This window comes from Stylophora pistillata, chromosome 2, assembly GCF_964205215.1.
Source record: "Stylophora pistillata chromosome 2, jaStyPist1.2, whole genome shotgun sequence".
Taxonomy (NCBI): domain Eukaryota; kingdom Metazoa; phylum Cnidaria; class Anthozoa; order Scleractinia; family Pocilloporidae; genus Stylophora; species Stylophora pistillata.
Genome location: NC_142520.1, coordinates 39,996,214 through 40,019,356, shown reverse-complemented (window position 1 = coordinate 40,019,356; position 23,143 = coordinate 39,996,214). Strand labels below are relative to the sequence as shown.

The window sequence follows — 23,143 nt, the reverse complement described above, 5'->3', positions numbered from 1 at the left end:
TTTTTAATAGGTTGTCTCCGGTTGAACGCGTCTGATACAAAAGAGAATTAAGTCCCTCTTTTCGCTCCATTCGCCCGCGTGAAGGTAGGTAATTTAGGGTAGTCCATTTAGGTAGTCCATATGGGTAGTCCATTTAGGTAGTCCATCGAGGGTAGTCCATCGAGGGCAGTCCATGGACTGGCGGTCAGCGACATGTACCCAACCGTTTTAAATGGACCATATTTCGTTGCCCATTCAAATTTTCAACGGTTCCTCGCGTTACTTAGCACCGCGTCACACAGCGCGTGACGCTATCGAGAAATAATCTCTCGTTTTTCAAGACGTTAGCTTGGGACGCCTGTAGTGAAACAATACAACGGAATTGTATGTGCTTCTCTCATATCTTCTCTGGATGTAGCCAGGTATGGTTGTTTACCCCACCAGTTTTCCTCTAACACAAACTTTGGCTAAACTGCAGAATACTTGGCCACTCTTTACATGTCCTTGAATAAGAACACCGTCTATCGCGTTATACAGCCTCGTTCTTCAAAGCCTCGCGACACTTGTAGATGAGGTAGCCAGGTTGCTCCCAAACTTCTCTGATTACGTGTAGAAAATTAAAAAGAAAAGTCACTTTCAACTTTCAACTTTTAAAGTTTTGTCCTTGGACTTTTCGCGTTTCATGTCCTTTGCCTGGAAAGTAAGATTTTCCTGTTACATAATTTGGTAACCTGCTGCATATGTAAGTGTCTTTAAACTTAGCCTGTCCACAATTTTAGCAACTCAAGCCACTGAGATATTAAATCTCTCTACAATCTGTTTCTTTCCATGCTTTAGAGTGATTTAGTTAAACACAAGCTAGAACTGGAAAATCTTATTTCAACTTGATAAAAAAGAGACTTAAGATTTAACAATGAAGATAATTGCTGGAAAAATACCTGGATTTCATTTGCACAATATAAGCGAAATTACTTCCATATAACAGTCAAGTTTTCTTTTCAGTTTGAAAGTTGAGTTGATGTTGTTACTGGCCATATTAAAGACAGTGAAAGGTTTTAGATGGTAGCCTTTCATGATAGCAACAAATGAATATCCTGGAAGAAGAGTTGTTGCGACATGATAACATGAAACACAACCATTAATTCTATTGTTCTAAAAGAGTACTCACTTGGCCATCTAGTTCTCAGTGCAAACTCAAGGCAAAACTCAGGTTATACATTGAATGCATAGCTTTGTCTTCCATTTGTACGTTAATGTACCAACCTACTGGCAGAACTTCGTAATATTTCAACTAAACCATTTTCCACCAGTAATTTAAGACCATTATAGAATAACTATCCAGGTACCCTGGTTCCGCGGAAAATTGGTGGCATATATGCCATGACTGAAATGCTATGTTCGGAATAAGCGAACAGGATTTAGGAGGGTGTAGGTGAGGATTACAGGCTCACATTTTGGCTGCCCAGGAGATTTAAGGGAAATTTTAATGAGGAGAGAGGAGTTTTTTTTAGCATGGAAACTATAGTTGTGAAATAAGCCATGCTTCAGTACTGGGAAACTCACTCTCATTCTTATAAACTAGTTTTAGGAAGGAAGCAATACTTAAATACATAAATTTGATGCTTATGAGGCTGCTGCACAAAACTTTAATTTTACTCTATTGATTTATAGCCAATACTAGTTCCTACAAATAATATACCTTACTAGAGTCAGGGGAAAATTAAATGTACCATACATTAAAGATTTTAAGTAATAATGTAAAAATTTTAAATTGACCTGTTGATAACTGATACTAGGAGATCTAAGAATATTCTCTAATTAAAAGCAGGTCGTCTACAGAAGTTGCAGAGAGTTCTAACTCAGCTGCTGATCTTGTGTTCAAAGAAAGTAAACTGTGTCAAATTATGCCTCTTGTAAGATCCCTGCACCTGTTACCAGTTAAGTATCAAATTGATCTCAGGATTCTATTGCTGATATAAAGGGCCATTCACAGACTTGCTCCACCTTTCATTTCTGAACTCATATCTGTCAGATCAAATAATGGCATACTTCTGAACTTTCCAACATACAAGTCTTTAACTACCTTGGGTGCCCCCAAACTATGGACTGATCTTCCACTTTATAATAGAAGTATATCTTCTTTAATAAAAAAAAGTTCAAAAAAATTGTTTTAAAAAATCTCTTATGACATCTTTGTTTCAGAAAGTGTTTCCTTTTTAATTTTTAATTTGAATTAATTAGACTAAGTATTAATTTGTATTTAGGTTTTTAAATAGAAGTGAATAAAATTTCATGATTTCTTAAACATTGTAATGCACAGAAGAAAATTTCCAATCGATATCTGCTCAATATCGGATAATAAATTTTTCTTATTAAAACTATCATTACAATTACCTTTCTATTAACCAAATCGTGAAACATAAGAAATGAATAAAATTAGTCTAACCCAGTTTGAATGTAAAATCCAAAATTTAATTATAACCAGAAGTTAAATAGGAAAAACTTTGATGTGTTTTCCTCAGCTACTCTAATTTATAAAAACACAAACCAATAACAAAGCCAATTAATTCAAATTTTACGATCAAAAGCCACTCTTCAAGGTGACTTTTTTTGATGATGTGTTCTTATTCTTAAAGCCATCTATTTTTAGTACCTACAGGTAAAAGGCAGTAAGAAGTCAGAGGCAATCTTTTATTAACTGAAATCTGAGAAGAATCAAGTCCACGCTTAGTCTAGTAATTTGACACATTATTGACAAATTCTACTTCTGATTAAATCTTATTTGATCAAAAACGTGAAAGGCACAGTGCACTGGATGAAATAACATGTAGTTGGGACACTGTGCTCTCTTTCTCTATCAGCTGGTAAAGTTTGTAATTTCCCGAATTTCTGTTTTGTGTTCAATTGTTTGTTTGCTTTTCTAACAGTCTTAATTATTTTTGCTAAGAAATATGAGGGGTAAATAAAACGTACATGGTGACAAAAGACCTCATATAATCAGTTTTAATATAGTTTACATGTAGAGTATTGCATGATTAAATCATTGCGGTAAGTACAAGTGCCTGGTAAACAACATTATCTTTTTCCACCTCAGAGAAAGCCTTGTGTGTGCAAAATTTTTAGTTCACTGCTTTCAGTAAGTTTTGGGCGACAAAGATTTACAGAGTACAACGGCTTAAAAAAATATATACCCTTTGAAGACACCTCTATTATGGTGCTGTAAGTATACAAAACTGAAATGTAAGAGTAAAGCATGTCAAGCATTAGAGCATGATTGTTGAAAATTTGCATTTAATTAATTGCAAACAGATTACCACTATTTAAGTGTTCTTTACGAGGCTGAAATAAGCAACCTGCTCAAAGTTTTCGAATTAGCAGTTTGAAATTGTTGTAAAATTTACAAGTATTGTATTCAGCATGAATTATGAGAGGTTTTAAAAAAATCTCATTTTTATCTCATGCAGCTTTGAAAACTTATGTATCTCCACTTTCAAAGAAAAATGTTTCCCGCGATAATTTACAAAATTAAAGACATTGGTTACCAGCAATATTGTATGTGTTTCAGAAGAACAGATTTTCATCACATTATTTTATTTTAATATTTGAAAGCATAAATATATTTTAAACCATATCAATTGAGACATAACCAGAAATGTACGATAAAGACAGCAAACAAAATATTGCTGTATAATAATCCCGTTAAGTTTTCTTGTGTAACGCACACACAGATGTAAGAGATGTAAAAGAGGCTTTGTAAAAAAACAGAGTAATAAAATTATGGATTTAGGAGAATCATTACAACATAAAGTAGTTTATGGACACTAACTTACCTGAGTCACATTCCAAGTGCTCACTCTGCAAGACCCGAGCTTAAGTTCAGCTATTTCAATTTTATCTTCCCACACTTTAATTAAAATATGAAATTTATCATTTGTTGGCAGTTTAGGGGGGGGGGGGGGTCAAAGGTTAAATGTTAAATAAAAAGGAACGCATTACAACAAAATAAAGAAAGCATTCTACCTAGTACATGTATGCTTCTGAATACACCTATACAAGGAAGTCTACAATATTATTTACATCATGAGAACTGGAAGCAAGCAATTTTAGACTATCCTTCCCCCTCAACAAGTGTCTTACTCATCAAATGGGTAGTATTCATTTAGATTTACACTAGGGAACATACGGATTCATATGATTAAGGGAACGGAGTTTGGTTGTCAGACGGTAACCAATCAACAAGTGACACACATTCAGCTTAGGCGAACCACAGGGAGGCATGGTTATCATTTAGTCACTTACTGTCTCTTTCGTCTCAGTCAATCAGATGCAAAGCAGAAACCAATCACGAATTGGTTAGCCACGTTTCCAGTCCTTTTGGTCTTACATGTATTTACTTTGGGATGTGATTGGTTCGCTTGGATGTTTTCCTTGTTCCGATGGAGCACTGTAATTACGTTTGTTCTGGTTTCTATGGGTTCTGATGAACTCTTTTATAGTGGGAAGAGCAATTGCAAAAAATTTTCTCAATCACAGACACCGCAAAAAGATATACATGCACTGAGTAAGAACTTTAATGAGAGTGCTAATTTAAACTTTAAAAAGAAATAATGCTCAAATTATTCTTTGTCTCTTTCGTTTCACTAGAACTGTGCACGAATATCTATATTTTAATATTTATGTTTTTGGCTTTAATTTTTTGCTTATGTATACTTAGAGAATTCTTAGAGAGGCATATGCCTAGCCTATATATACCTGTCCACACGATTTTCACACGTCCAGTCATTTTCCATTGACCCAATCCACGTTTTTAAAAAATGGCTTAAACGTTTTCAAAACGCAATTTATCATTCATCGACCAAACTTGAAAAAAAAAAATTAGATGACTTTTTGGGAAAACTAGAGGTAGTGATAGTGCCATGCAGCCATGAATGATCATATTACCGGATTCTTAGTCGAAGATTGTGCTTCGCAAGCAATTCTGATTTGCGCTTACAATTTCCAAAGCAAAAACCGTATAATTGGAAGTCTCACATAGTTGTGAACGGGAAATTAAGTTAACTAAAATTTTCATCGATGAACTTCAAGCCTTGTTCGAGAACTCCTTTTATGGCGCCTTTTAAAACCGATTGATTTCCTGCCGGTTGATCTTCCGCCGATTGACTTTCCGCTGTCTGACTTTCCACCGATTGACTTTCTGGCAATCGACTTTCCACCGATTGACCTTGCGAGTCTCTTAGGGGAAGGCTTCTTTTATGCTTAAGATACTCCTCAATGTCTGTTTCCTCGTTCATTTGAGCCAAGTCAGCTGCATCCTTTCCATCCACTTTCAACTCAATATCGGCGTCGAGTTCAACCAGCTTTTTAACAACTTGAATGTTACCATGTATCGCTGCCAAATGCAGCGGTGTGAATCCGTCCATGTCGCAGGCGTTCATATCTGCTTTGCAATTTACCATTAGCTCTATAATCTTGGGACCAGCACTTTTGCTAGCAACATGAAGAACGGTGTGACTTTGTGTGTCAGGAAATGTATGACCCATTTCACGGATACTTTGCCTTACGTTCTCTGGTGGATCCTTTCCCCATCCACTCATGAGGATGAGTCCAAAGTCGGCAACGTCGATAGGGCCACCTTGAGTCCGCCTCAAGAACAGGGGCAATAAGGCTTTCTCTACTAAGACATAATGCCAGGCTTGAATTCCTCTGTCCGTCCCTCGAACAAGTTGAATTCTATCACTTGCATTCTCTTTGTATTTCACATTCACATCAGGATTGCTTTCAATGAGACATTTAACTATGTGTTCATTTTTTTTCCTAACTGCCGAATAAAGCGGGGTCCACCCATAGACATCTTGGGAGTTAATTTTAGCCCCATGCCTCAGCAGGATGTCAGTGGCGGTGTAGTTGTTCCAACGAGCTGCTAACATTAAAGGTGTAATCTTGTCGTTTATCCTCTGAGCATTTACGTCAGCTCCAAGATCAATGAGGGTCTGGATAAACTCACCAGAGGATGATAGACTTGCCCACAACAAAGGTGTGCGGTTGTTTTTTCCCGGTACATTGATATCTACACCCTCGTTTAGAACAATCTCCACAGCCCTCTCCGCATCATCGCTGGATTCGCAAAAGTGCAGCTCACTTATTGTATCAATTATCTCAACGTAGTCTTTGTATCTGTTTTCTATGTGAACATTTCGTTCTCCTTTTTCTTGCAGAGCTGAAATAATTTCTGGTACGTTTTTTCCTGGAAAAGCCTTTGCTTGGCTTCCTGTTTTTTTTAAGAACATTTCTTGAGCATTACCGCTGAGATAGGAAAGAGCTTTCAAAACCGTGTCATAGTCGCCATGAAATACAGCCGCCTGAAGTCGATTGAAACCGGATCGTGCATCTACGTGCAGAAAAGCTTTTTGTGAAAGGGACTTTAGGCTAAGCTGTAATGAAAAATACGTTATTGTAAATATTTTATGAAAAAAGAAAGCGTAACTGATAAAGAGCCTTTAGAACACCATTAAACGATTCAGATCATTTAGATCTGTTTGTCTTGTGTAACACTATATAATTTGGATATATCAACAAAGTTGAAATGGTAAATTTGCCACCGTAACGATTAAAAAAGCTGACGTTTCGAGCGTTAGCCCTTCGTCGGAGCGAATAGAGGAATTACGGGTTGTGTGTGCTTTTAAAGGCAGAAAATGGAGCTACGTTATTGGTGGGAACATGGCAACGAGAAAAACACGAATAAATTAGTGGAATGAAAAGCATTCGTTGATCCCTGTGGGATTTAGACTGTCGGTTTGAAAGATGATTCTACGGCTTTCCGTGCTACCTAAATGTAAGGAAAGACCGCAGATTGCCATATGCTGCTTAGAATAATTAGGTAAATTTAAGTGTCTAGCGACTGGTCTCGGTGTGTCCTTGTCATTCTTTTCCACGTCGCGAAGGTGTTCTCGGAATCGGTCACCTACTCTTCTACCTGTTTCGCCGATGTATATCTTTTTGCAATAAGTGCAAACTCTACGGTCGCTACATCGACGATCGTATCGGCGCTACCTCCTTTACCAGAGAGGAGCTGACTCAATTCATAACCGCAGTCAATTTTTTTCACCCAGCTCTGAAGTATACCTGGGAAGTTTCTGACAAGACTTTATCCTTTTTAGACATCAAAGTTTCAATTGAAGGCAACGGTTTATGCACTAGTGTGTATTACAAACCTACAGACTGGCATAATTACTTGTAATATTCGTCTTCGCATCCATTTCACGTTAAGAATTCCATTCCTTTTTCTCAGTTTCTAAGACTTCGCCGTTTATGCAGTGATGACTCTGATTTCCACCACAAATCAGAGCCAATGTGCCAGTTTTTCGATAAACGTGGTTACCCTGTTTCTGTCGTTCAAGCGGGTTACCACCTCGCCCAACTTATTGATCGACATTCAGCACTACAAACGTCACAAAAGGAAGATTCCGACTGCATTCCATTCACTCTCACGTTTCACTATCACAACCACTCAGTCAAATCCATCATTCAAAACGATCCAGAGACAAACACTATCTTTTCGCAGCCTCCGCTAATTTCATTCAAACGCGACAAAAACATAGGCAATTTATTTGGTCAGAAGTTTTTTCAGACTGATGACCAACCAAGCACTTTTAAATACACTCGTGCACGATGCAACACGTGTCCTTTCATTCACAACACTGATAAAATATCGGGACCCAAACGATCCATTAAGATCACCGATCATCACTTCACGTGCACCTCCGCTAATGCAATCTATTGCATAACTTGCACTTATTGCAAAAAGATATACATCGGCTAAACAGGCAGAAGACTAGGTGACCGATTCCGAGAACACCTTCGCGACGTGGAAAAGAATGACAAGGACACATCGAAACCAGTCGCTAGACACTTTAATTTACCTAATCATTCTAAGCAACATATGGTAATCTTCCTTACACTTAGGTAGCACGGAAAGCCGTAAAACTCTTGAACAAAAGCTCATCTTTCAAACTGGCAGTCTAAATCCCACAGGGATCAACGAACGCTTTTCATTCCACTAATTTATTCGTGTTTTTCTCGTTGCCATGTTCCCACCAATAACGTAGCTCTATTTTCTGTCTTTAAAAGCACACACAACCTACAACTCCTCGATTCGCTCCGACGAAAGGCTAACGCTCGAAACGTCAGCTTTTTTAATCGTTACGGTGGCCAATTTACCATTTCAACTTTGTTGATATATCCAAATTATCTTGTGTAACACTGATACAAATATGGCATGTCATAAAAAGCTAGTATATCACTTAAGGATTGTTATTGTTATTCAAAAACAGTTGAAATGGCAATGCTGGATCAGAATCTTTGATAATTTATAAAGACATAGATTACTCTCTGTTTAGATTTTTTGAGTCATCAAAGGCTCTCAAAGGCCCGTTGGTGCCTTATTTTCGCCGTTCTAAATGCAGCACATGCGCAGTGTCGCGACATAGTCCCTTTTAAGGTATGATAGGTAGTAACCGTGTAAGACAATGAGTGTGACATAACTGGACACCAGAACCTTATGTGAACAAAACCGAAAATGATCAGCTATAAATGGTAAGATCAATTGCACCTGCAAAGAGGAAAAGGGGTTGGTGGTCAAAAGACAGTACTTTAAAACTCAGTTCAGTAAAAATAAAAAATGTCCAAAGAAACTTTGGTCTTTAATTAAAGACCTATCTAAAGATACAAAGAATAGCGACGACTCCTTCCCTATCGCTGAAGAAAACAACAACTTGATAAAGGATGACCATTCAATCGCTGAACGCTTTAACCGCTTCTTTGTTGATGTATATAAACGTCTCGTAAAGGCGACACCTGTACTTCATTATGATGCTCTTCCTGGTCCACCAGACAAATCTAACAGTCAAATTGAGAATCTTATTCCGCAAATAACTCCTAGTGAGGTTAACGATTATCTTCTAAGTATACCTACACACAAAGCCACGGGAATCGATTGGCTTGGTGCCAGAGTTCTAAGGATTGCAGCTCCTGAAATATCATGCTCCATAGCTAAAACTATAAATCACTGTATTGAAACTTGTACATTTCCCTCACAATGGAAAATAGCAAAGGTTAAACCTCTATTCAAGAATCACGGAAACAAACAAGATATTTAAAACTATCGTCCAATTAGTATTTTGCCTATTCTTTCTGAAGTTTTTGAAAGACACATCTTCAATGCTGTGAACACCTACTTAACAAAAAATTCCCTTTTATACCGCTTCCAATCAGGGTTCCGTAAAAACCACTCCACGGATACTGCTTTGTTGTTTCTCCTGAACCAAGTCCTTCTTGACCTTGATAAGAACAACGTCAGCGGCTTAGTTTTTGTGGACTATAGCAAGGAATTCGACTTGATCAATCATGACATTCTCCTGGTAAAGTTAAGATCATATGGATTTCCAGATAATGTTGTAAAGCTATTGCAGAGCTATCTACTCAATCGCAAACAATGTGTTACTGTAAATAACTCGACTTCGTCACAACTTATGCTAACCAATGGAGTTCCTCAAGGTAGCATATTAGGACCTCTACTGTTTTTAATTTTCGTCAACGATCTTCCCGAAGCTGTTGGATCGGACTCAACTATTCATGCTTACGCGGATGACACCACATTTAAAGCCAGCGCTAATATCGATAACGCACCTTTGGAATTTGAACGACGTCTTCAAGAATACATGGATAAGTTAAGTAAATGGTCTAGCGAAAATGGGATGGTCCTAAACGCCGTTAAAACCAAAGCATTACTTATCACCGGAAAGTGGCTACATTCATCATTAGCTGATGGCAATCACCTGTCAGTGACCCTTGATGGGGCCGAAATAGAACAAGTAACTTCTTATAAATTGCTTGGTGTAGCACTCGATCAAGATCTTACATTTAGTGACCACATTTCTAGCCTAAAGGCCAACCTTTCTAGCGTATTGGTTTATTGAAAAAGATAAAGATATACCTTCCAATAAAGGAAAGACTCTTATAATATAACGCCTTGATTAAACCCGTCCTTATGTACGGGAGCATGGTTTGGAATATTTGTGACGCTAAAGAACTCCACTGTCTCCTAAGGTTACAGAGAAGGGCTGCCCGAGTAATTCTTGGAGTGGACTCTTATTCTAGAAGTGTTGTAAACTTTAGTACACTAGGCTGGTTGCCTTTTTTTGATGAAATCAAATGAAATAAACGTACAATGATTTTTAAGAGCCTTAAAGGCGATGTTCCGATTTACATCAGAGACTTGCTCAAGACAAACAGTTCTGTATACAATAGATCTACTAGACATGGCAATTTAAATTTAGTGTGTCCCAAATACCTAAGAAATAACGATGGTGGCAAGGCATTCAGTGTTGACGCAGTTAAGTTATGGAACAGCCTTCCCCATGATATCAAAAATAAGCCTAGTGTAAAACTATTCAAAACAGCAGTGAAAAAGCATCTTATAAGCTCATCTAAAAACCTGGACAACTTTGAAACAATATTAAGCAATAGTACATTATCTAATTTTAATTTTTTATAAATTAATTTTATCTTTCTCCATATTTTTAATCTATCCTGCTATTTTTATTATAGAATTTTGTAATTATTTATATATTTATTTATTTATCAGTTTTTTGTAATGTTGTATAATCTAGTTAGAGGGCCACAGGTTTGTCAGCTATACAGCTGTTATGTGTCCCCCTCTATAAATAAAGTCCTTAAGGTTACGCCGGACCAAACCACGCGCATGGGACAATAAAACGTATGCACTGTTTGTTGGTATTCACAGAAAAAATGCGAAACCATAACAGAGAAGCCGTGCAGCAAACATACGAACTGGTAGTAAACAGCCTTAATGAAAAGAAGCATTTACTAAGTCTTAATCTCTTAACCCGATCTTGCGCTGTGCATTGAAAGATGTTTTACTACAGTTACAAATCATAGAAGAAGACAGCATACAGTTTGACCATACCGGTTGGTTGTAACTGGGACTTGCATTATTCCTCAGAAGCAACTGAACAATGGATCGGTGATTGTTCCGTTCAGCTTTTTGTAGCGCTGTTTTTTGAAACTGAAAGAGAAAAGTTCTCAAAGGTCAAAATGTTAAAGTTATTCGAAATCAATAGATGAGCATTCCTGAACGCTATAAACGATTTATTGAAAAAATATTTCGAGAACTTTCGACAGTCTTTGCAATATCAAATCGCTTGCCTGAAATTTTTTATTTATATATGTGACGCATTGCCAAAACACAGACACGACTGGTCACCAACTTACCCTATCTACGGCATTGACATTTGCACCGTGCTTTAACAAGAGGTCTACAACAGCTCTTTGCCCGTACCATGCGGCAAGGTGAAGGGGCGTCAGCTTAAACTGCAAAATCAAAGCAAAGTAATAGATAAAGGTTATATGCTTATCAATTGAGAAAGCAAAGGAAGTAAAATAGCACACATTTAGACGTAAAATCAAGCGGGAAACCTCATCCATTGTGTCCACATCTTCACCAATTTCAAGAAGTAACTGAACAACATCACATCGACCGCCGATTGCAGCTTTGTGTAGTGTTCGTCTTGATAACTGTAAAAAAAAGGGTTTTCTTTTATATCACCTTGAATGCACCGTTATGCTAAAAAAACAATTTTTTATTATTGAGAGGGCCATTTGAAACGTAACGCAAGTGCAAAAGAGAAGAGTAGATGCATATTGTCAGGAATTAGAAGCATGACAAGAGCAATCATTGCTCACTACAAAAAAACCATCGGAAGATTAAAGCTTACGTAAAGCTCTTACCCCATACACATATTGCAGAGAATAAATGATTTGATTCGATGAAATTTAGAGAAAAAATGTTATGAGGAAATCCAACATCCAAATATAACAGTTGAAGTAGGGCGACTTACACAACAGATCTATGTCAGTGCGCTATCCAAGAAGAAAAAGGATTTGAGTACAGTTACTGTATACAAAGAATATACGAAGCAATTAAAATTTCCTTCCATATGTGAAACATGAGTTCCTCTTTTCAGCCTGTTATGATAAAGGTTTTGTTTAGATCGGTTTATCCTAGCCGTATCATCTTGTGTTGACTCTTAAACTAATTTATGAAATGAATGTGCAATTAGGAGATATATGACGGTCACGAGTGAAGGAACGAAAAAACCAAAGTTTTAATGCGTCTTCATCATAAAAATTTCAGTCAATTTAGTAACTGACTTACTTTGGCAACTTTAGCTCTTAGCTTGCAGGTCGATTCTGGGTTCTTGTACTGCAGGAAAAATGGCAACTTAAGAGTCAACAAATTTCAACAATTTCATTCGGAAAAATTTCCAACGTCATAGGTATATCATACCCCCTCTACGTCCTAGTTTCCGTATGGTTCCTGATCGCCCCGATTTTCGAAGTAATTAGGATGACTAATAAATCAGTTTGTACTCCCGTAAAGTTAAGACGTATTAAAGTCAAATGATGAAGACTTCCATAAGGTCGCTAACACCTCTAACAGTTCTTCTCTGAATTACAATCCCTTTTGCAATGCTCTCTGTTCGTTTGTTCGTTTTAATTTGTTCTTGTTTTGTTCTACTTATAGATTAATTTTGTTTTTAATTTTTCCAATGTTTTTCTTTTGTTTGCTTCTGGCTTTTTCTGGGGCGATTCTGGGGCATCCTCATTCTCAATTTTCATTTCTTTTTTTATTCCCCTGTACCGTGTACATTCTAAATAAGGCAATGTTGCATTTTTTAGCAACATGAGCTCCAGCCGTGGGAAACCGAGCGACCTCTAGTTTCCATATCAACCACAATGAATAAGTCATGTTTTTCTAATCTCTAAGAGCTCCTAAGTGTTTAACTGTATATATCAGCGACTAGATTACGTTACCTTTTCGTTCATGTTACATGTTTCTGTGGAAGTTGCGTCTGTGGATAGAACACTGGATTCTGTATTGTGAACTCTCCTGCTACTTTCTTGATTTAGAGCACTGACCCTGCTGCCTACATAGTTATACAAATGCAACTGGGTTAAAAAAAAAATTTTAAAAATCGGACAAGTGGTTCGTATAAAAACCGATGCATGGTTGATGAGTTTCTATGCTTACTTTGTTCTGTTCGCAATATAAAAATTCTGAATGAAGCCTTACCGACAAAAAAGAGACAGGGTAACTACCAGTCAGAGACAACTAATATTTAAGAACAATTAGGACTCTTACTTGTGCCAATGATCAATGAGCAAAACTGTACACGTTTGCAACACAACAATAAACGTCAGCTTTTGTAATCGTTACGGTGGCCAATTTACCATTTCAACTTTGTTGATATATCCAAATTATTCCGTTACCCCCTCCAGCGCAGCCTCAAACAGTTTCTTTACAAACTATTAGCCTTTATCAATAACAATTTATTACAGAGTACCTAACCACATGGTCCCCGATTCGCTCGCGAGTGCTCCTGGAAAATTTACGCGCTTGTGCGAGTAAAATGGTGAGCGGCCGGAAGAGTTAGTGCCCTCTCTTACTTTTTTCACTGGAATTTCACTATTTGCGAGCAATAGTTGTTAGAAACTTACCGTCTAACCTGTGCCCAAAGTTTCGAAAAAAGGATTCCATTCTGGATTCCATTCTATCTAATCTGTCCATCATACTGGTGTGAAAGGAAAACAGCTTTGTTATCACTCTTTCGTTCTCATCCTTAGTTGGCATGTCGTCCAATTTGTCATGAATTGAAGCAAGTTTGACGTTTTGGAACTTTTCCAGTAGATCTTTAACATCATTGTCAACAACCCGCTTGAAACCTAAAAATGATGACCATTCAATAAATGATGGTAATAATGATAATACTATAGCAATAATATTATTGTCAACGGTGATGTCGATGATGATGACTATGCTAAGATGAGGTAACTGGTGAGAGGAAATGCCTTATCTTGTCACTGTAGACCTGACATTTGAAGTATGAATAAGAAAGTTTCTACTTTATATTACTGAAGCAGGCTCCTCTGAGTACATTTTTCCGCTTACTTATTTACAACGACCAGATTGGCACAAGGAAAACTCCAATTTATTAACCAGCTATTTATTGAATGATAACATTACACTACTTGAGACGTCTTTCTTACCTTCTGTTTTCCATGCAGAAAGTTCATCCAAAAGCTCCTTTTTTTTGTCGGGAAGCAGGGACAGACATTGAAGCAGAGCCCTTAACTTGTCAAAGCACTGGTCAAAAACGATTTGGGTCCAGTCACTCTCGTTAAAATGACTTCCCCGATTCCTGACATTCACTCTGACATCATCTGCCAGTGACTGAATATCGTGCAAAGGGTCAGAAGACGCGAATATTTGAATGGGATACTTCCTATATCCCAAAAGTCTAAGAGCGGCACTCAAATCCATAGATTTGTCAAATGCCGAGAATACCGTAAGGTAGCAGGGGAGGTACAGCTTAGCAAGATCAACTGGACTGCTTACATTGTAGTTGTAGACCCCTTTGCTCTTACCATGGATACCAGAATTGTTGTTAATATTTCCAAAATTTAGGTCTTTAAATGAAGAAGCGAGACTTGGGATGGCTGCCAGGTGGCATACCTCCGCATGGGTCAGTGTTTGTAAACCGCAAGGTGTCGGTAAGCCATTAAGGCAATTATCCAGGGCAGCATACAGCTTTTCCATTCCTTGTTTTACGATGTCCTGTAAAACTGGGGCCACGACCTTATTTGAGGCAACAAGAGTCACAAGCCATCTTTTATCGTTGCTGTGGACATCCATGGTGACAAAGTTTGTTGCTCAATGAAATGAACTCTGGATAGGATCCGAAAAATACACATAATTAAAGAAGGTATCTCGGCAAACGGAGGTACTGTAAGTTTTAACCTAACGAAATAAAGGCAGAAAGTTTCCATGAATTGGAAATAGAGAAAAAACTGAGGGATAAGTCATTACTTGAAGAAAGTTATCAGAGGGATTACATTATATGCTACAGTTGCAGCTCAACATTTACGGTTAAGCAGAGAGTTTTGAATCACGATTGCATCAAATGTCAAGGGCCAACTTACTCGTATAACATTCAGATGGCAAATATATGGGGGATTTTGGCCAAGGGGGTGTAAATGAAGTTAAACAAACGAGACCATAAGAAATTATGCATTGGAAGATTCATAAATCTCAAGATCCATTTAATTCTATAACTACAGTGTCACACGAAACAAACGACATACTCAATAGCGCTTTATACTATTACTAATTATAGATTTTGTTACATGATAGCCTATGAGACCCCCCACACAGACTCAGACAAACATTGCGACCAGCTTAAAGGAAATGTGTGAGCGAGAGTTGTAAAATTGAAACAAAACGACGGAAAATTTCGGCAAAAAACGACTTAGCGTTCTAAAAGGAAGCGGCATGGTTGGTACCGAACGCTGTTGTTGGGGTGAGTGTAAGACAGACTCAAAATATGCAGATAAATGGCCAAAATCACTGAAAGAGTTAGAGGAATCGGGGAAGAAAGTATATATTCCTTTCCCAAAACCTTCGCAAGACATGGCAAAGTGCAAGCGTTGGCTAGTGGCTTGTTCGCGTGAATTTTTTACGGAGAAAAACATAACAAGAAACACTTATATTTGTGCTCTTCACTGGCCTGGCGAAAAAGGTCCAACAGCCGAATTTCCCGATCCACTGAAGGCAAATCTAAGACCAGCGCAAGCAAGTCGAGCACGTGCTCCTAAGAGAAAAGCACCGAAAGAAAGAGAAAATACAGCGTCAAAGAAACAGAAATTATTCGATGACAACTACGAGGAACAATTATCTAACGATATTACAGTTTCTGATGATCATGATCAGGAGTCACAAGAAGTTGAACCGACAGTCGACGAAAGCAGTTTTATTGATGAAGAATGTGTTGATGAGGATTGTGCCGTGATCGATACACACAGTTACGTTAACCCTTCAGGAAAGTTGGTTTCTGATCAAGGCTCTCAGACTATATATTCAAAATACGAGTTGTCTGCAAAGGTCGAAACTATGATTTTGAAAAACGACGTCTCTACAACGCAGTTACAAGGTCCTAAAATAGTGAATACTTTATCCTACGAAAATATCGTGCAAGATGTAGCTCTCATGAAACACTTCACCGGCCTCATGCCTTCCCAGTTTGAAGTTTTGCATGATTTTCTTGACGATGTTTGCCCTTTGGAGACAATCAACTACTGGAAAAGCAAAGATTGCCCAGCAACGGAGAATGCAAGAACTGGCCCAAAAGCTGATTTTTTTATCAAGAGAAAAACTTTTCATTTGCCTTCTAAGACTGAAGAGGGGTTTTGCTCTCAATACTATTGCAGCTCTTCTTAGTACCCCAAACAGGAAAATTAACTTTTCCTACATTGCAAAGATTTTTACAACATACATTCAGTTGATGTATGTAATTTTTAGAGACATGCAAAACTTTATGTTTCCAGAGAGAACCCAATTTAGCAGGTTCCTCCCTAAGGTATTCAAAACCATGAAGAACATGCGTTGTATTGTTGATTGTACTGAATTTAGAGTGGAATGTTCCAGGAATTTTGCTAGGCAAGGAAACACTTTCTCTTCCTATAAGCACACCAACACATTTAAGTGTCTCATTCCTGTAACCCCCTGTGGTGGAGCATGTTTTGTTTCTGATTTGTTCGAGGGTGATATTGATGATGTTTGCATCTTTAAGGAAAGTGGCCTTTTGAAGCACCTTAAACCATATGACTTGGTTTTAGCAGATCGTGGTTTCACTGTGCAGGATCTCTTAAATCCTCTCCAAGTACAATTAAAAATCCCATCATTTTTAAAAGGTAGAAAAAGTCTTAGTGCTGCAGAGGAATTGGAAACACGTAGCATTGCAAAAGCTAGGATTCATGTAGAGCGTTTCAATGAACGCTTAAAGCAGTTCAAACTAGTCAGCAGAAGAATACCTTTGTCTCTTGCTCCTGTCGCAACTCAAATGGTAGTAGTTGCAGCATGCCTTGTCAATTTTCAGGCCACCCTTTGTAAGTAGACTTAATATTTTAACTTAAGTTTACAAGGCTCTAACTAATGGATGTGTATAGCAGGCCATCTGCTTATAATAATATATTTAAACTGAGATGTAAGGTAAATTTTGATTTTATTATCTATTGCTTCCAGCAAGCTATGTTTATATTCTATAAAACAGAACATTTTGAGAAATAAATCTCATTTACATTTCTACACCTGTACACAAAATGTGGAAGTTAATTTTTAAAAATATTTTCAAAACTCAAAGAAACTTCATTTGTACATGTTGGAGGAACAACAATTTGATTTGAATTTGACACCTGCACAAGCTACAAGTCAATGACTGAAACTACACAATTTTTTTTATATAAACATATCAAAGTTTCTAATGGCCATTTCTCAGTCTAAGCATTGGAAAATTGAAATGACTTTACTAAACAGAAATACAATGATATAAACATGAAAACATTAACTTTTAACTGAAAATAAACCAAATTACGATTACCCTACTACTGTACATTTTTTGTCGCTTTCATCAACCAAGATTCGAACACTGAGCAAACAAAGAAAAATGATTTCTATAAGAGTCCTTTTAAAGGCCCATATTCACCCAAAATGCATTGCACACCCTGTGCTCCAGAAAAATGATTTCGGGTAGTTGAAAATTGCTGTCTTCAGTATGTGTAGAGTCACACTTTGGCCAAGCATGAAAATGAGTGAACACCCCATCAAATGTGTCGGCCAATCAAAACACTGCATTGGACAAAAAAGTGTTTCAAAACAACTACACAAATGTGCAAAGCCACTTGGGTGTACATGGGCCTTTAAAGCATGATTTTTTATGTCTTTCATTAAAGTGGACCCACTCCAGAAAAAGAATTGTAAAAGTAAACATGCTTATAAGTCCAAGAAAAGTTAAAATATTCTCAAAGATTTTTCATTTTAAACTTAGGATTTTGTCGTCAAATTTTAAAGTAAGGGCAATAGTCTGACTATAACCAGGGCTAAAGAGAATTCCAAAATAAAAAAAAAAAAATTATACGAGTAGCAATTAATGTCAGATTTATGCTATCTTTACCTTGGACCTAGCTACAATATATTAAAAAACTTAAAGAAAATCCCAGTGGCTCATGAAACATACATGAAGAAGACCAGAGCCCAGAGCCCTTTTGTCTATATTCACTCAAACCATCATACATGTACCACATATTATATTTTGTTTCCATTAGCGTAATGACACCACAAAAGTGAGAAGTTCCGTTCTGAACAGACAACTTTTGGATCTTAGTTTCGTCTTCGACACTTGCTCAATTGAAGCAATCAGAACATGAAGCTATGAGATACATTCTATGGCGCTCATCTCAAATCGCATTTCTCGTGATCTGGATACTATACGAGCAAGAAATCAGATGTCATGTACGGTTTACTAAATTCTCTTTTCTCTTTAGCTTACCGTAAATTGAGGCCTCTCGGATTTTCTTGCAGCTCCTGACTGATACTCACTCCTACAAAATGTTCAGGAAGGAAAAAATATTGTCTCAGACACTATTCTAAAGCAAATGGAACGTATCTCAATTAAATAAACCTGAAATAACGGGATGAATTGGACGAAAGTCTTAATCGTGCTATTTCGTTCGTACCGACTGAGCAGCAGTGTCGTGATTTCAAAGATGACTTTGGCTATAAAATGGGGACAATTAACTACGAAATGCCCTTCTGGAGATTGGTAGTGTTTGTATGTTTCCGTCTATAAACAAGGCATTCTTAGAAACGCTTCGCTTAAAGTTGTTTTGAATCTTCACGACGACCTAGGAAAAGCTGGCAAACCTACCTTAACATAAAAGTTAAACTGAGAAATATCTTGATAAGTTTGAAGCTGCAAACAAAAGGCTTGGATACAAATATCCACGAGTTACCACTGCTTCTTCATACGCCAAAACCTTCGTGCGTGTATTGAAGTGTGGAAATGGCGAGTAAAACATAAGAAATTGTGCAGTGTCACGAATCGAAAGGTCAATACGCCCTTAGCAACGGGAAAGTCCCTTTCTGAACAACATATTTGAGCCTTGTATAATTCAAAGCTAGGTAGGAATTAAGTTACCCTAAAAAATGAGGTGACTTTCGATAACTTCATGTTAGGATAGAAATAGACAAACGAATTAAAACCAAGAAAAGTAGACTGAATTAGAAAATTAAAAAAAATCCCTATTAGACAATAACGTCATATTCGAATTTATCCGATACACGGGGCACCAACGACGACATTATGTTCCTATGTGAAAAAAAGATCAGCCGAACAACTCGCGTGATGTCGAAAGCGGATTTCACATTACGCGATTTGTTCGGGTGACTTAAAAATAACAAACGAAGTCTTAGATTGACATACGGGAAGATACGGATTCATACGAGTAAGGGACGGTCATTACTTTATGATAGGCGGTTGGGGTCGGTGAATCTTTTAGCGTCAATAGAAAATGCAGATACATACCAATTAAATACTAGTCTCATGAAAATATCTCACCTATTGTTTGCCTGAAATTTATCATTTTTACTAATGTGTTTTAGACGGTAACCAATCAACAGGTGATGTACATTCAGCCTGGGCAGTCTGCGTATACAGGACTACAGGGAGGCTTGGTTATTATTCAGCAAACTGGTGCAGTTTCAACCGCAACTGACACGGTGTCACAAACAGTCACGCATCATGATTGTTATGTAACATTTATCACGAGTTTTGTTTTGTTTGTACAGATCGTATATGATTTCATCTTGATTTTCCGGTTTCTATATTATAATCAAATTACTTGTATATATTTCACGACACGTGTTTTTTTAGCTGAGATTTTTACGGTAGATCGATAAACGAATACACTAAATTTACAACTCTAGTTACGAGTTCATAAAACACGGTTACCAAAAGGTAATTTGATTGGATTCTTTTTTATATAGCAACACTTGATATAGAATATTAGGCGGGAAGAGACTGTTTAATCCTCTTAGATAAAACAGAAGAAAGAAAGGATGTCTTTTTTGAGCTGTACATGTCACAATTTATGCAACAGAAATGTCTAAGGGCCCCGCAGAAGGTGAACAAAATGGCCATGGGAAAAATTAAAGTGCTATGTAATTTTGAATTCTGTGATTTTATATGGAAGCTAAGATACATTTTAGCTCTACTTATTCATCATCTCTTTGTGTAAGAGAAATATGTCTCGATTGTCAATTTACAATCATTTTTCTAGAAATAGTTACAAAGATGAAGAAATTGAGGATCAAGATCGAAAATTCGCTCAGAAAGAGTTTGACGTTAGAATTATTTTGAATTGAATTTTCCCCTAATATTTCTTGTCATTACTGATTCTTAAGAGCGAAATTAAGTATTAATGTACTTATAACTTGCCCCATGGGTAAAATGAAAAATCATTTTACGCAGCAATTAATGCTCGTTACAATTATCTCTCATGTGGTTTGAAGTTGAAATGAAATGGTCAATTACACGAGCCACAGGCACTCTTCTCCCTTCAATACCGACCTAAACCTTCGCTGCTTTCATAGCCAGCATTAAAACAACATTGGTCCAATACTGGCCTACACCTTTGCTACTTTCATAGCCAGCATTAAAACAACATTGGTCCAGTTTGTGTAAAACACCATCCTCTCAGCCAATTAATTAGATGCAGAACCTAAACCAATCGCGAATTGGTTTCCCGCGTTTTCCCGCTCCTTACTTCCTATGGGTTCAATTTGTGGGAGAGTAGTATGGGATTACAGCACTTTCTGTAATTGGTCAACAAACCTACACCATCTTCTCAGCCAATCACTGAATGCAGAATCGAAACCAATCGCGAATTGGTTTCTCGCTTTTCTCCCACCCTTTAGCGCCTTTACATGTTAGAACTTTGAGTTGTGGTTGGTTCCTTCAGATGGTTTTCTTTTTCTGATTAGCAGTCGCGATTAATTTGCTTCGGAGTTGTAAAAGTTCTTTCTGTAGTCCTTAACACTGCAGAAGGATATATTGACTATAACTTTTATTGAGTCTCGAACCTTTAACATCGAAAAGTGGTGCTCAAGTTTATCATTTCCGTAGAGAGTGAAAATATTGAGCTTCTTTCGTTTCACAAGAACTGTAAAGAATTGAGGAGGCTACTTCAAATTTGTGTTAAGAAAAAATTTTGTTAGAATCCTCAATTGATACGCTTAAATAGCCACAGGGAACATCTAAAACCGACTGATATGTCAATACATGCATTCACGTCGAAAAATTAGGGCAAAAAACTTTCACATATGTACAAAAGATAAATTAAAAACTAAATGATTCTCATTCAGCCGTTCGCTTGCCATAGTCGTGTCTTCATCGACGTTTTAGTAAAAAGCCAAAACATGAGGCAAATCACCAGTCAACATCAAAAAAATAAATAATTAAAAAGCCGTCGGTAAACGCAGTACTGGAAGTAGCAATTCCATATCGACTGAATTCGAACTTTCTCGATGGCCAAATACGTTCGAATTCGGTAGCTATTCCTAAATTTTGTCCAAAGACACCTTTAATTTGGACAGACTATTTAGAAAAAAGGAAAAAAAAAAATGTGTATTGAGAATCAACGTTTCCAGTATGCGGGATAAGTCAACTAACGTTTTACTAGATGAACTTTAAGCCACCTTGTGCCTCTTGTAGCGAAATTTAAAATCGACTGACTTTTGGGCTGATTGAATGCCTGAGTCGTTTGAGGGCGAACTTCTCTTAGATATGAGAAATTCTTCAATTTCTGTTTCTTCCTTCATATGCGGCCAAGTCAGCCGCATCCCTTCCATCCACTTTCAAGTTGACGTCAGCGTTGAGTTCAACCAACTTTTTTACAACTTGACTGGTTCCATGCATTGCTGCTAAATGTAGTGCAGTGCAACCTTCTCTATCGAAGGCGTTTATATCTGCTTTGCACTTCACTAGAAGCTCATTTACAGTCTCGGGACTCGCACTTTTGTAAGCAAAATGAAGTATTGTAACACCTTGCATGTCAGGCAAGGTCTTTTCTATCTCTCTAATTTCCTCTCTTACCCTCACGGGAGGGTCCATTCCCCATCCAGATTTGAGGACCTTTTCAAAGGCTGTAACTTCCAGACTACTACCCTTAGCCCGCCTCATGAACAGGAGCAAAAGAGCTCTCTGTACAAAAACATAATTCCAGGCCAGTTTTCCGGTTCTGTCCTTCCCACGAACAAGGAAAATTCGTCCTCATTCATTCTCCTTGCAGTATTTCATATTCACATCAGCGCCGCCTTCAAGAAGACATTTGACTAAGTGAACATGTTTATTTTCGACTGCCACGTAGAGCGGGGTTTCTTCGTTGTTGTTCCTCATGTTGATGTCGCAACCTGAATCAATTAATAGTTTGGAGACATTAAAAAATCCCCTCCTAGCACTATCGTGCAGTGGTAGGTCTCCATAATTATCTTGAAGGCCCATTTTAGCTCCGTGATTAAAGAGAATTTTAACGGCCACATAATTGTTGTTAACAACTGCCACATTTAAAGGCGTAACATTGTCTGCTGGTCTCTGAGTACTTACCTGAGCTCCAAGATCAATGAGGGTCTGGATAAACTCACTAGAGGATGATGCACTTGTCCACATTAAAGGTGTACGGTTGCTTTGTCCTGGAATGTCTATCTCTATTCCCTCGTTTAGAACAATCTCCACAGCCTTCTCTGCGTCATTGCTACCTCTACATAAGTGTAGCTCACTTAATGTATCAATCTTTTCAACGTGCTGTTCGTACATTGTTTTTATTCTAACATGTTCTTCTCCTTTTTCTTGGAGGGAAAAGAGAATTTCTAACGCAGTTTTTCCAGGAAATACCTTCACTTGGTTTCTTGAAAATTCATGTGTTAAACATGGTTCTCGAGGTAGCATTGAGCTTTCCAAACTGTGTCACGGTCACCATGAAATACAGCCGCTGTCAGTCGATTGAAGCCGGATCGTGCATCTTCTTGCAGGAAAGCTTTCCTTGACAGGGATTTCAGGCTATGCTGAAATGGAAAATAATGCACAGTAAATGGTTGAAACAAATGATAGTGTTAAGTGAAAATATCCCTTATAATTACATATGAGTAAATCATTTTAAATTTATTCAGATAATCAGATTATTTTAATGTTAAATATTT

General features: G+C 37.4%; 1 protein-coding gene and 2 pseudogenes across 6 annotated transcripts; 2 read left to right on the top strand and 1 right to left on the bottom strand.

Annotated features, from left to right (window-relative positions):
* Window positions 1-1,614: 1,614 nt before the first annotated feature.
* On the bottom strand, window positions 1,615-22,203 carry LOC111326048 (uncharacterized). Of its 6 annotated transcripts, XR_015996440.1 has the most exons (11): window positions 18,816-19,050; window positions 18,438-18,489; window positions 14,104-14,782; window positions 13,555-13,779; window positions 12,871-12,983; window positions 12,212-12,259; window positions 11,473-11,571; window positions 11,269-11,367; window positions 10,964-11,062; window positions 3,810-6,410; window positions 1,615-3,212 (listed from the first exon to the last, which is right to left on the bottom strand). XR_015996440.1 is itself a non-coding variant. In XM_088748193.1 (10 exons), the coding sequence occupies exons 3-10, from the start codon at window positions 14,747-14,749 to the stop codon at window positions 5,034-5,036; spliced, it is 2,706 nt and encodes a 901-aa protein (XP_088604319.1). In that variant the 5' UTR covers window positions 14,750-14,782; window positions 18,438-18,489; window positions 22,041-22,203; the 3' UTR covers window positions 1,615-5,033. The 6 variants fall into 6 exon arrangements, 5 of the variants coding, with proteins under 5 accessions (XP_088604319.1, XP_088604317.1, XP_088604318.1 ...); XM_088748193.1 differs by lacking the exon at window positions 18,816-19,050 and adding an exon at window positions 22,041-22,203 and having other exon boundaries at window positions 1,615-6,410; XM_088748191.1 differs by lacking the exon at window positions 18,816-19,050 and adding an exon at window positions 19,506-19,633 and having other exon boundaries at window positions 1,615-6,410.
* Window positions 6,444-8,110, top strand: LOC148739467 (uncharacterized; annotated as a pseudogene).
* Window positions 15,248-17,245, top strand: LOC148739466 (uncharacterized; annotated as a pseudogene).
* Window positions 22,204-23,143: the final 940 nt, after the last annotated feature.